The sequence below is a fragment of the Thalia democratica genome, chromosome 3 (genome assembly GCF_965202585.1).
Source record: "Thalia democratica chromosome 3, ktThaDemo2.hap1.1, whole genome shotgun sequence".
In the NCBI taxonomy this organism is placed as follows: domain Eukaryota; kingdom Metazoa; phylum Chordata; class Thaliacea; order Salpida; family Salpidae; genus Thalia; species Thalia democratica.
The window spans coordinates 42,101,034-42,115,295 of record NC_139167.1 but is presented as its reverse complement, the minus strand read 5'-3'; the positions used below and the strand labels follow the sequence as shown (position 1 = coordinate 42,115,295).

Sequence of the window (14,262 nt, the reverse complement as noted above, 5' to 3'; positions counted from 1 at the left end):
TATTATTTTTAAAGTGATATAATTTATTTTAACGTAATTTTTTATTTAAAAATTAACGAATTGTTTGAAGCTAATGTAGTAAAAATAAGTATATGTAAAAGTAAAATACTTTTTGCTTTGCAATCTATTTATACATTATTTGAACAGAATATAACTCCTAAAGTTGAAATACGTTTTAAGTTATAAATAAAAATAAATAGAGATGTTATTTAGAGTTTATGAGAATGTTCAAAATAACGATTTATTTAACAACTACGTTTATAAGCAAGACAATTTCTTTTTACTCTGAACGATATTAACAAAACAGCAGCAGCAGCACCTAATAAAAAATTTTACAATAACAATGACATACAATAGTTTGCAAAACAATATTTTATTTTGAATTTCTTCAAATCGATTTTAAAGATGACGTCAAGTTTATAAATCGATGATTTTTTAAAGAAAAAAAAATCTTACACGTCATACAATTTCTTTCTCTAAATAAAAAAAATAATTTTAAAATGTATATAAATATAAACTTTAGAGCTAATGTTTAATCTAAATTATTTTGAGCTGATAAATTTTCTGGTTTTATTAATTTTTTGATTTGTTTTTATTGTTTAGGTTGGTAGAAAGAAAACTATTATTTAACATTGTAGAAATTTTAAAAAGTAATTAAAATTAAAAAAGTTAAAAAAAGTTAAAACATATAGAATAAGTTTGCCAAGCATTATAAAAATGATTTGTTTCTGAGTTTTCAAATGTAATATACTTTAAAAAATGTATAAAATGTGTGCTAATCAACAGAATTGTGAAAATGCCAACTAAAAATGTACTTAATAAAATAAATTCAAAAACCCAACTAATAGAGCAAAAAATTCCAACTGCACTGAAAATTCCGAAATGCCTAAAAGATTTAGATGTTTCGTGTAAAAATGTTCTTATGTATGGCAGTGAGTTAGATGCTAATCATCCAGTAAGTTTTAAATGGTTTAGTTTTTAAGCAGGATTTATGTTACAAACAAAATAAAGTAAACAAAATCTTTTTCAACAACTACTTTAAAAAAATATGTATGAAAATATTAAGAGCACAGTTTGTGTTTATAAATTTTCGTCGCTGCATGATTAGCTATTTTAAAAATGTTCTTCAATAATTACCTATGTAGCATTATTAAGTACCCAAGTCACAAAATTGTATTTTAATACTTTAAAGCTTTTTATATAAACAATCGCAGATTTTTATTTTTGTTGTTGTTAAGTATCGGAAAGATTTAACATTTGATTTTTTCCAGAGCAAAACCCAACTTATAGATTTGCATAAAATTATACTCACTGTATAAGGACGTAGTGTAAAGTTGTTACTATTGTTATACATCATGAGATAAAAAATGTTTTTCAGAGCTTTTTTAATAGTTAAACTTTTGCATTTTGCAAACTTTCTAAAAAGGATGTTAACACAATTCTAGAATAGACAGCAGTAGAAATATCTTTACCGTACATACAGTACATAAATGCTTATTTGCTTGTAAAAAGTTGTTATCATAATATCTAAGATCAAAAATACCATATATTGGTCCCAATCAGTTAGACAAAAAATAAGACTATTTAAAGATAATTGTAAACCTTTTTTAGCCAAGCTTCAAACAGTGTTCATAACGAACAACATTCGCAAATTACGGCAGTAATAGCTTATTAATTTATAATTGAAATGAAAAAGTATGACCTTAAAAGTTTATAACTTTGTTTTAACAATTTGTTTGAATAAAGTTCTTAAATTCTTTAAATAAGTAAGAATAAAAAAACTATATAGATAAAATTATGCAACACTCGATTTAAAAGTATTTTTTAATACCTTTAAAATATTTCCACAGTAGATAATAATAAAAAAAAAAATTCAAGTTTATAAACTAGAAAACTACCTTTCTATGTTTAGATTTTACTTTTTTGTACAAAATATATCTAAACTCTGTATGATCTACAAGATTTGATTTATTAATTTAAATTAAACCAAACAATGATAATTTTTATAGATAGTTTAATTTCTCATCAAACTATTTTGTGCACAACAATAAGGTTTCTATGCACATTGCTTAGATAGTTTATACAGTTTTAATATAGCTTTGATCACAAAACTCTTAAAAAAATATATAATATACTTAAGTTTTATAATTTTAACAAGTACGAAAACTATTTTAATAAATGAGTACATATATATCAAGTGTAAATAACTAAAATAAAATAGACAAATTAATAGAGTAATTAACATATATAACTTTCATTTCAACCAACCTAATAATAAAACTAAATTATGTTTTAATTGAAAACAACAATCTAATTTTTAGGGATTTCAAGATGAAATTTATAGAAAACGCAGAGAAATTTTTACACGAATCGCTTTGAAATTCAACCAGTAAGTTTTGTTTAAATAAAAGTTAGATAGTTTTGTATGAGTAGAGATTAGCCTTGCATTACTTGAACAAGAGAAGTTCTAAATATATTACTTAGTTGACTATTTTGTGATTTCACTGTTCTTTTTTGTTAAAATGATGTTTAGAAAACGACACTAACTTTTAACTGTCTTTCAACAGAGAAGATGAAATTCCGGAAGTAATGTACACGAAAGAAGAAATGAAGACATGGTTATTACAAACTAACTTTTTTTATATAAAAAAATGTTATATTATGCTAAAGAGCATATTGATTAAAAATGAATATTATAAACAATATCTTAAATACGGTAGAATCAGTAAAGTACACCAGAAATTTAAAGTTTGCAATGGTCAATTACAGAACTTATAAACAAAAGTTCCAAGCACATTATCCACAGAATGCTATTAAAAAAATATCGAGGACAATGAAAAGGAAATGGCAATGCTTGCAATTTAAATTACAGTCACCTCTCGCGAATCTACGCACATTGTGTTTACAGTAAAAGGACGTAACTAAAAGAGAGGTAGCAAATAACCTACTTTATCAGCTGCTTTCTTATAATGTTGCTGATTTAATAAAGTTTAGAGACTTTTTTATTTTTGGAGCTTAAAAAAATAAGTTTTATTCGAATTGTACACATATGTGAAAATATTTCTAATAAAAATTGTTAACGTGTAATAAAATTATTTTTTTATTACTTTTTTCTTGCCCACCTAAGATTAAACTTGTCTTGCATGGTATTAAAAAAAAGTTTTTCTAAAATATCACGCAATAAAAATTTAGTATAAGGTGGGCAAGGAACAAGTTAGCTAAAAATAAGAGATTTATTGATTTGAAATGAAATTTTATGTCGTAAATATTGTGAGAAATTGAACATTGTACCTTATTTGATTTAAAGGTGTAAAGGGGCGGTTAAGACAACTAAAGTATAAAAAGTAAAGCCATATAGTTCAATAGGTTCCTTATGAAAGGCTTAACTAAAAATACAAAGATCTTTGTTTTACTAAAAGTCTATCACCTCCTTTGTATTTTAAAATATTGATTATAAATCTTTTTGAAATATATAAAATTTTAAATGTATTATTAAGTAAAAAAAATAACTAAACATTAACTAAAAAGTATTAAGGATTTTTCAATTTATTTTTTATTTTTTGAGAATTTTTGAATGCGTAGTTAAACGAAAGAGCGTAACCAAACGAGTGCGTAGGTTCGCGAGAGGTGACTGTAAATTACAAATTAAACAAGATCCTATAAATCTAATCATTGATTAAAAGAGAAACTAAAATTAAAAATATGATTAAACTCAAAGTTCTTTTACTTAGTTGTGTAAACTTCTTATTTTTTGTGTATGTAAATTTAATGATCAACTACGTCTACCTACTAAAAACGCTTTATATAACTTATTAAGTTTTTTCACATTAATCTTACGATAAAAAAAATTGGGCATGTTTTTTGTTACAGTTTATGTACTTTTAAAAATATTTTTCCAATATGTAGTCATAGTTTTTCACTTATACATTTTTAATTAATTATTAAAACTTCTAACAGTCTTCAACAAAGCTCACCATACAACTTACTAACCTATATAACTTTATTATATGTTTTAATTTTAAGAAAATAAATAAAGAGATCTTAACTACTGGAAGAGAAATAATGAATTTTTTCTTTCAAGAATTTACTTTACAAACTAAGTTTCGGTCAAAGACCTCGTCAGTGCTTAAAAAAATCTAGAAAGATATGTAACAATCATGGAAAATAGCATTTAAACAAAAAATTGATAGCATTTCAACCCTAAATTCAATCTTAATATTAAAATTTAATTTGTCTAGTTTTTTAAGTAAAAAAAATTGAGTAAAAATGTGATTTTATTTTAATTTAATTGTTTTAAATGCTATTTTCAATGACTGTTACATATCTTTTCAGATATATTTAAGCACTGACGAGGTCTTTGACTGAAACTTAGTTTGTAAAATAAATTCTTGAAATAATAAATTCTATATAATTTTATACTAAACTTTTTAAAAAGATTCTAATTTTCATGTGGAAAAATAGCCCACTTTGTAAAACTTCTATCAAAAGTTTGTATGCAGATACGAATCAGGTAAAATACTAATTGAAGTATGACATTTCAATAACTGTGTTACAAGTTTAAACCAAAATATACAAGAAAGTTAACTGCTTTTATGTTACAAACAGACCAAATATACTTATTTTTAACACGTTAAATAAAACCGTTGTTAAAATCAAATAAGCTTTGAGTATATAAATTTAATAAGTAGTCGTATATAAATTAAGGACTTTAAAATAATAAAATGTTTTAATATTGAACTGTTTCAGAAATGTTCCCTACTAGAAAACTAACGACAGATCATTTTTAGTATTTAAGTTTTTTAAACAGTTTAATTTTAATTATTTATTTAATCAGGATGTAGTAAACGATTTAAGATCAATGCTTACAACAAAAATTTCCTTTTATAAATATTGTTATTGTTTAAACATCTATTATTAAAATTTATATAGTTATTAAAGAAATCTTAAATTGTTTTAACAGTATTTAATAAATAATTGTGTGGAAATATTTATATTCTATATATCATTTTAAAGTAAATTATAAAGAAAATAGTGTAATTTATTGAGAAGTTTTAAGTTTTGTACACTTATATTTTTTAGCTAACACATATAAATAACTTTAATACTGTTATTTTTTAGATTTAACTATTTTTTAATATCACTTTTTAACTTTTATTGTAATTCTATATAGTTAGGTACATATAATTTCTATATGTGTTTATTTAGAGCTACAGTACATATCATTATACAAAACTTTTTTAGTAAAAAAACATATTTTTATCAAACTTAACCCCTTTAAGACAATTTACTTTTTACTAGTTCTATAGAAAAATATTTTTTGGAGACCTTTTACTGGTCTTATTCTAAAAACCTTGAGTATAAAAATAAATCACCTTTTCAAAACGTTTTGTTTTGATGGTTTTCTAAACTGTAATTAAATTCATAGGGAGGTAGTTTTTTTAGAACTTCAAAATGTGTATCCTACTCATGCATGCAAGCAATATAGACAGAATTTAGATTTGATGAAAAAAGAAAACCTTATTAATTCCAAAACTATTCCCCAGGTTATGATTGTTGAGTTTAATGTGGCATCTAAATAATTAGTATTTAACTCTTTGAAAACTAGAGTATTATGAAATTTATTCCCGTGGACGTAATGACTTGTAGTGTATAGTTTACCCGTACTTTAATTTTATTATAAATATTTTTCTTTAAATAAATATACTTTCAAACTAGGTATGTGTTGTGTATATTATTAGGTTAACTTTTGTATTATGGTCGATCTAAATAACTTATTCACATTTTTATCAATATTTGCAATGAAACCATAAAAAAGTATAACTTTTTAAGTTATTATATTCGCTATGACTTTCTGTCACTTTTTTATGATCTATAATTCAAATAATTTAAAAACCACCGTACTTGACTAATAAAACGTGTTAGTAAAAATTATCTAACTTACAAAAGAAATAAATTTTACAATTTTAACAAACAGATGAATTTAGCAAACTAGTAACTTTTATATTTATTAAAATAAAAAAGTTTTACTACGCGGTGTTTATAAACGGTTTGAATTTAGTTTTGTATTTTTTCAAAACCATTTTAGAATTGATTAGGAAAAAAACTGAGTTTTTTTTAATAAAGTCTTTGGAAAAGTATAAACAAAAAGAAAGTTTGTTTTTATTTTTTTCTTAGTTACAGCTGTTTATAAAAAGTTAGAACCAAACTTTTAACTTAAACTGCCCTGGACAAGACGTTAAAAGTTATCCAAGTGGTGTGCGACTCGATAACCGTAAGGTTTTTTCGTGCACCAGGAACCTAGAACCAAATATTTTGTTCGCTTTTTAGTCGTTCATTTAACAATAAAGTGGCTCTATGTATACTTAAACATTTATATAACGTTTAGACAAACTTTTTAAAAATTTATAGAATTTAATTGTAATTTTATTAAACATGTACAGCTAAGAGATATTTCAAAATACTTGATGAAAAAAACTGGCTTCAGGTTACGACCTTGTGCGGGATACTTGAATCCAAGAGACTTCCTGTCTGCTCTAGCTTTTAAAGTTTTCAACTGTACTCAGTATATAAGGTTTAAATGGTTTGGTGCTTCTTTAAACTTTATAATATTTTAATTTTAACGATTTTTACTACACTCAGTATAAACTTTTTAGCCAACTTAGTTTTTTTATTTAATTACAAAACTTAGTTTACCAAACACATAGAACAATGTTTTTGGTCTGAAATTTGTAACACTTACATAATTTAAGGTTTTATTTAGAACTTAAGTTAGTTTTATAAGATTTACGTTCTAGGCAAAATATTATAGATTTGACAGCTTTGAAACGAACAAAAAAATATAAAATTAATTGTGACATTCACAATTTTTCTAATAAAAAATCTTATTTTGTAGATTCATTCACACCGTAGAGTAATAACTTATTTTTTAATTATCAACTTGATTTACTAGATACCTTAGTACTAAAGAAAAATAATGAAGTTCTAAAAATCTTTTAGAACAAACTCTTATTAATTAGCTATATAAAAAAAAGTTGTCACTTTTACATTTTCTAAAACTATATAACTCGCCATATACAATTGTTTAAAATAAATTAGTTTTATCGGTTTTTGATATTTTTTTAGTTATTTTAATCAATAAATAGTTGTAGATTCTTTTAACAAATGAAAATTGTGAGTGATTTTGGTATCATTATTAAATTCAATTAATAATCAATCTTTCCCCTGGAAGATTAGTATAAGCTAGGTTTTTTCACAAACATTATATGTAAACTAAAAAAAAAAGGTTAAAAATGGTAACAAACTTTTTTACCACTAACAAAGTTTTACGCTGTACTCTTTATATCCCTTTAAAAAATAATTTATAAGTTTTATTTATTTCGTTGTATATGATAAGGTACAATTTTTTTTTTTCGAAATTAATCTATTTTTATAACTACACAAAATTATGTCTTAAAGTAATTGAAAAATTTAATTTTGTTTTGTAATACTTTTAGTGTGTAAACGATACCATCAAAGTTTTTAAGGCACCATAGTGACCCATTTTATACACCTGAACCTGACTTGTGTCATGAAATTCTCGGACATATGCCTATGCTAGCTGATAAAAAATTTGCTGACTACTCACAAATGATTGGAATCGCATCTTTAGGAGCCTCGGAAGAAGATGTAAAAAGACTTGCTTCGGTTATTCTATTCTAATTTAGAAGTAACAAATACTTTTAAAAATAAGGTTTTTTTAAGCACAATTAATATAATATGCTTTATTTAAAAAAAAATGTAATAAAAAGTTTTATTGTTTGGTTATTTAAGCCAATAATCTTCAAGCTAATCAAAATCTGTGCACCCTAAAATGCAAAATACTCATATTCTGTGTACCCCAATGTGCGAATAGCTAGTACAAGTTTCAAATTTCCCGTAATATCTAGTGCAGGGTTTCCCAAAATGTGCTTTCACCTTCTAACAAGATTTCTCAAAAAACTGCCTAAGACCTTTTTTTTTTGCTCTTCTTTATCAACTCTAGAATATATAGTGTAAATTTCAAAATGTAGGATAATTTTTCAAATTACGACTTATGCAACCCAAAAAAGTTTCGTGCACCCTAAAATAAATTTCGTGTAGACTAGTGTGCACTGGTGCACACTTTGAAGACTACTAGTTTAAGCTATATTATGGTTTTAAGAAAAACTGAAATTATGCTAAACTTTTTATTTACACAAAGAAATTATTTTGAATAATGTTGATTATTATACAGTCTTTAAAGCACGGAAAAATGTAATTTCTTCATATAATATATCTTTATATTGTAGAACACTCATGTACTATATTTTATATTAGTTCATTAATTTAAGATACGCATTACTGTCCTGGACATGACATTAAACTGTTCTGGTGTACGACTCGATGACTAAAATGTTTTTTCGTACACCAGGTCCTTGGACCGAACTTTTTGAGCGTATTTTTTGTCGTTCAATAAACCATACTTGAACGTTAAATTTAAGTATGGACAAATGCACTAGCTACAAAAAATGATTTAAAAGAATATTAATATTTCAACCAATTTCTATAATAAAAAAAGTTATTATTAAGTCAAAATTTTACTTTTTAACAAGGCGTTTATTGAAAAACACAAAGGTCAAGGTTTCCCAAACTTTTTTCAAATGGCCCCCTTTAAAGAAGTCAAAAAAGCTATGGCCCCCTTCAACAAGATTACTCAAAAAACTACCATTAAAAGCACCTAAGACCTTTTTTTTTTGCTCTTCATCAAAAACTCCAGAAAATCTAGTTCAAGTTTCCAAACTACCGTTAAAAACACTAAAGACTTTTTTTTTAGCTTTTCATCAACAACTCTAGAATATTTAGTGTAAGTTACAAATTATAACCTCAAGCCCCCCCTGTGACTCCTTAACTGCACATGGGCCCCCTTTGGCTTTTTTGCTGCTCATGGCCCGCTGAGTATCTGTCATGGCCCTTTTTGGGAAACCCTGATATAGATTTACACAATAAAATTTTTTTTTAAGTATATCAAAGTAAAAAATTTAAAATCGGTTAATTCTGTTGATAAAATACTTGCATATTCTAGAAACAAATTTATTTAATAACTTTTTAATTAAATCGATAAAATTATACTAAATTAACATTGTAAAACTTTTTATTACTAGTAGAGTTATAATACTGTATAGTATGTAAAAAAAAATTAATAAAGTATAACTACATTTATAATTTAGAACAAACCAACTAACTTTTTATTATAAAACTTTAGAAAATAGTTAGAATATTAACAAAAAGTTTTCTCAAACAAAAGTGTTACAGTTATTATTTGTTTTTATAAAATAAACAAATAAAATTTTATTTATAATATCTGTAAAAAGTTACTAAATATTTATTTTACGACTAAGAATAGTTTTTGTTAACAAATGTAGGCAATTTAGAATTGATTATTTAATAAGTAAATTGAGAAAGGGAAAAATATTTTTTTATCATTTAAACTTTGCTAGTTGGTTAAGTCTAGTTAATTTGCAAAAGAGTTAATATTGTAAAAGCAAAAAACTTTTAAAGGTAGCCAAGAAACTTGATTTTATGTTAAAGTTTAATATAAATATAAATCATAAACATTAAAAGCGGTAAAGCTCATCGCCTGTTAACAACTGTTTTTTTTATAAAATTTATACTTTTACAGTGTTACCTTTATTCTATTGAATTCGGACTTATAAAAGAAGGCAAAACTGTTAAAGCATATGGCGCAGGTCTGCTTTCTTCTAAACTAGAATTAGAGGTTTATTTTTTATACGCTTTTAATACTCAATTACAATTATTTTAATTAAAGTTGTAGATTTAAGCTGAGAATTCTAAATAGTTATAGTCTACAAAAGTAATCTAAAGTAACTATTAAGTACTACACAACTTGTGTATAACATAGTTTAGAAAAACTATTATCTAAAACTAGATTTAATAAATAGATAGAGATTTTTAGAACTTTAGTATTTTAAGACTTTTTGAAAGAGTAAAACACTGACGGCGTTTGTGTTTTTAAAATATTTTTCAAGCTTTTCTTTTATAAACCAGACATAATAAACAAGGAAAAAAAATCAGACAAAATAAAAAACTGATTTTATATAAAATTTTGATTCAAGCTCAAAATATTTACGTAAGTAGAAACCAAAAAGGATTCACCAATCTTTGTTGTAAGTAAGAAAAAATAAGTAATTTAATAAATTTTCATTATCTTTAATCCAAAAAATAAAAAGATATTGTTTACAATCAAACATGCCTTGTCTGTATAATATGCTTTCATAGTTCAATATAGCTATAGTTTGATAAAATGTTTTAAATACTAATTGTTAACAATATTTGCTGACAAAACAAAAATTCGAAACCAGTTCGTTCGAGTGTAAAAACAAAAGTGATCGAAAAGTACTCAATTTAAAAATAATAACGACAAAAACTGAGTTCTTTTTAATAACTGTTCTTGTATAAGTTGAGTCTAAATTCAACTATTTTGAAATTAAAATTATTTATGTTATCTTAATTATTTTCAAAAAATAATGTTTACAACAATTTCATTATTTCAGCGTTATTAACCTTAGAAGACCCAATCATTACATTTAAACTTTAACCTTATTATATTAAAAAAGTTGTAACAGGTTTTTATATGTATATTCTTTTTTACTCCACTTTTTAATGACAACCAGCATTCAGTAAGAACTTAAATTTAAAAAGACGAAGATTTGATAAAACTTTAAGAATCTTAAGCGTAGCTAGTAACTAGAAACTTAGATTAAATTTTAATATTATACTTTCTAAAGACTTGTGTCAATTGATACTACTTTTGAGCTACTAAATGGGTTTAATTTAAATTCTTAAATTCTTTACGAATTGTAAAAACGTAACTTTACAACGCTGTTTACCTTGTTTAATGTTACTTAAATTTAGTTTAAAAAGTTTTATATTGTAGCACGCAGTAAAAAGTTCATCAAAGCATAAGGAATTTTGCCCTTACGAAGCTGGTAAGCAAGATTTTAAAGTAACATCTTTTCAGTCAACCTACTTCGTTTCTTCCTCTATTGAGCAAGCCCAATCAAAAATGAAGTTGGTTTTAATCGGTTTAATGCAACACGTTATATAAAAGTAACTTAACAAGTATATTTATTTCTCTTAAAATCAATAGTAGTTAAAAAATTTACAAGATATTTTTTAGCTCACTACTTGTAATTACTAAACTTTTATTTAAGTATGTTTATAACTCTGTAGCTGCTTCGAAACTAACTTATTTACACACGAAATTCAAATTTAAATATGTAATGTTTCCGTCTGTTTATAAATTGTTGTAACACTATAAGAAGCTTAACTTCAGTAAATCATATTTTTGTAACCTGTTAAAAACTTATAGTTTTATTAATATATCTCAATTTTACTCAAATTTTAATTAATTTAAGGAAAAGTTTTAATATTTAAAATGTAAAAACGCTGTTTTCGATACAATAACGACAATATTTTATCCAACTTATTTCAAAATATGTTTCCTAAGAAGCAATTTTGAATGAAAATCAAAGTTCAAAAATCTTTTGTTATAACATATTTTAGTTTCGAATTTATATTTGAAAGTCGTCAGTCATACACAACTGAAAAACTTGCAGTCGTCAATCTACGAACGGTTTATCATTTTTTACCACGAAGATTGCGGCTGACTGACGAGCTTAAATAAGAACGAAAGCCAGGTCTAAGTCTACCGAAGGTTGTGGTCTGATGATCGAGAATTGGTACGATCAAACCTTGATACTAACTTTGAGCTTGTCTAACGGCATAATAAAGTCCAGGCTTAGGCTCTGTAGACTTTCACCGATGTTTTCTTTCATCGTATTCAATTACCAGCTGTCTCACCTGGGAACGCGTCAGAAAAGCACGGCGTCACTTTAGCACAGAATGACACTTTAGCACAGAGTGACAATTTAGCACGGTGTGACACTTTAGAACGGAATGACACTTTAGCATGGAGTGAAATACTAGCACAGAATTTATTTTGCAATTTTTTTCTATGCTTAAATAGAAAAGTTTATACTATTATTTTTAAAAACATAAAAACGAACTATGCAACATGTAAGCTAAACGTTAAAAAACTTTAAATGAGTTAGAAGTTTAAGCTGTAATCAAAACTTAAAAAAAAATAAATTTACAAACTTCATTAACTTATTTTACTAAATAATTTCTAATTAAAATGTTTTGATACTTTTACTTTAGAGTTTCCGACATAAAACTATTTTTATAACGCTAGCAATATATACAACCTCTAGGATTCTTAAAACTTTTTTAAAAGGCTTAAATTAAATTTGATAAGGTCACTCCGTGCTAAAATGACGCCGTGCTAAAGCGTTAAATTTAAATAAACTTAGGTATATATAAAGTTTAAAAACTTACTTATTTTATTTTAAAAATACATATAGCTTTGAAGATCATAATACATAAACATTTTAAGTTCCTCTTATGTCTACATGCACGCATCTCGCAACTTTTTTATGCTTACCTATGTCTTGTAAAAATTGTATATAGACTACTACAAGAGTAAATAAAGTTAATTCAAAAACTTTTCTACCCGTTTAGCTTTTTTATTACTTTTATTGTTTTAAATCTTTAAGAAACAGTTTAATTTATAGTACTCATAGTAAAAACTTTATCTATAACTTTTTTAAGACCATAATTTCAAAAGTGTTAGAACTAACTTTCACATTTATTTGTTTGCTAACTTAAATTTTATAAAATAATTAAACATTATATAAATAAACATTTTAAAATATTTAAAATTTAACCATGCAAAAATGTCACTCTGTGCCAAAGTGACGCCGTGCCAAAGAGTCACTTCGTGCTAAAATGACGCCGTGCTAAAGTTTCACTCTGTGCTAAAGTGACGCCGTGCTAAAGTGTCAGTCCGTGCTAAAGTGACAACCCCCTGCTAAAGTGACACTGTGCTTTTCTGACACCTACTCGTCTTGCCTAGTGGACAATGTGTTAAACGTTGCATGGTAAAAGACAATACTTACGTCACTGATCAATACCAGCCAACGGTTACTTCGTTGTAAAACATCATAGACTGTTTGTAGACTGCGACAGCAAGTTTTTCGGTTGCGACTGACTGATGAGTTTCAATGAGAACGAAACCCTGGTCTCGGTCTACCGAAAGCTTGTGGTCTGATGATCGAAGTGGTATTATCAAACCTTATGTTATTCAAATAGAAATTAATTTTGAACAAGATGGGTTAAACCCTTGATCTCTAATACAGTACAAAAAATCTTCGTAAACAAAAAGTGATTAAATAAAATCTCGATGACATTTTGTTTATAACATATTTGTTTAACAGCGACATTTAAACTTTAAATTTATATATTTTTCATCGCCAAGTAGTTATCAAATTTTTATGTAGCAAGGCACTAAGTTTTAGAGTTTTAGACATTCAATTTAAACTTGAACAAAACTTTATAGTCTTCATTTTCACGTATCGACTGTTTTAACGATCAAAAAAAAAACAATTTTTGGTAAGAATAACTAAATTTGTTTAAAATGTTCATTCTCTTTAACTTAAAGTTTTAATTTAAAGTTTGATTTTTAAATTACAAAATAAAATATAAAAACAAAGGAAGTCATACGCAAATACTTTTAAGACAAAAATAGGCTCTGCTTGTTTGACTTTTTAAAAATTATTAATGTTTTGTTAAGTTATATTTAAAATTTAAATATTTAACAGTTTAGTTTCGTCAAAATTAGTTTTAAATAATTTAAGTAAGAGCATCATGAGTGTTAATACCCTTAATTGTAACCTTACTATACTAGATAAGTTTAGCTTATTAAACTTTTTTTTAAATATTTGTATACTAAGTTTTATCTTTGGTATACTTTAAACATATTACTGCTTTAATTTAAACAATCTTGTTATTAAAATATTTTGTACATGAAGAATAAAAAACTGCTTTATTCATTTATTAAATAGTTATAACTTATAGCATAGAAATAATAGTTTAAATGCTCCGGTTAAAGTTGTAGACATAGTTTTTTAGTTTTTGCATTTTTTGTAAATAAAAAGCTAATTAAGGTAGTAATTACTTAATTATGGAAATTTTATAGTTATAGTATACAAATACTATATATTCAGTTTTTTTTTATCTAATTTAAATTAAAAACTTAATAATTTTCTTCTTACTTACAAAACAAGATTAATTTAAATTTATGTAACAAAATTAGATTGTCCATAAGTAGTGCTTTTAAACTTAGCCCAC

The 14,262-nt window shown here is 25.0% G+C and overlaps 1 protein-coding gene across 1 annotated transcript; it reads left to right on the top strand.

Annotated features, from left to right (window-relative positions):
• Positions 1-796: 796 nt before the first annotated feature.
• Positions 797-11,701, top strand: LOC145832302 (tryptophan 5-hydroxylase 1-like). The gene is made up of 9 exons (XM_082939620.1): positions 797-955; positions 2,322-2,389; positions 2,568-2,618; positions 5,426-5,543; positions 6,441-6,571; positions 7,524-7,683; positions 9,677-9,772; positions 10,952-11,085; positions 11,602-11,701. Exons 1-9 carry the CDS (start codon positions 797-799, stop codon positions 11,699-11,701), a joined length of 1,017 nt encoding a protein of 338 aa, XP_082795746.1.
• The last annotated feature ends 2,561 nt before the right edge of the window (positions 11,702-14,262 follow it).

Coding starts and splice junctions, on each gene's coding strand:
- LOC145832302 (XM_082939620.1), top strand. CDS start 797: ATGCCAACTAAAAATGTACTTAATAAAATAAATTCAAAAACCCAACTA. Junction 2,619..5,425: donor AAAGAAGAAATGAAGACATG/GTTATTACAAAC, acceptor TTAAATTCATAG/GGAGGTAGTTTTTTTAGAAC. Junction 11,086..11,601: donor CAAGCCCAATCAAAAATGAA/GTTGGTTTTAAT, acceptor TATATTTGAAAG/TCGTCAGTCATACACAACTG.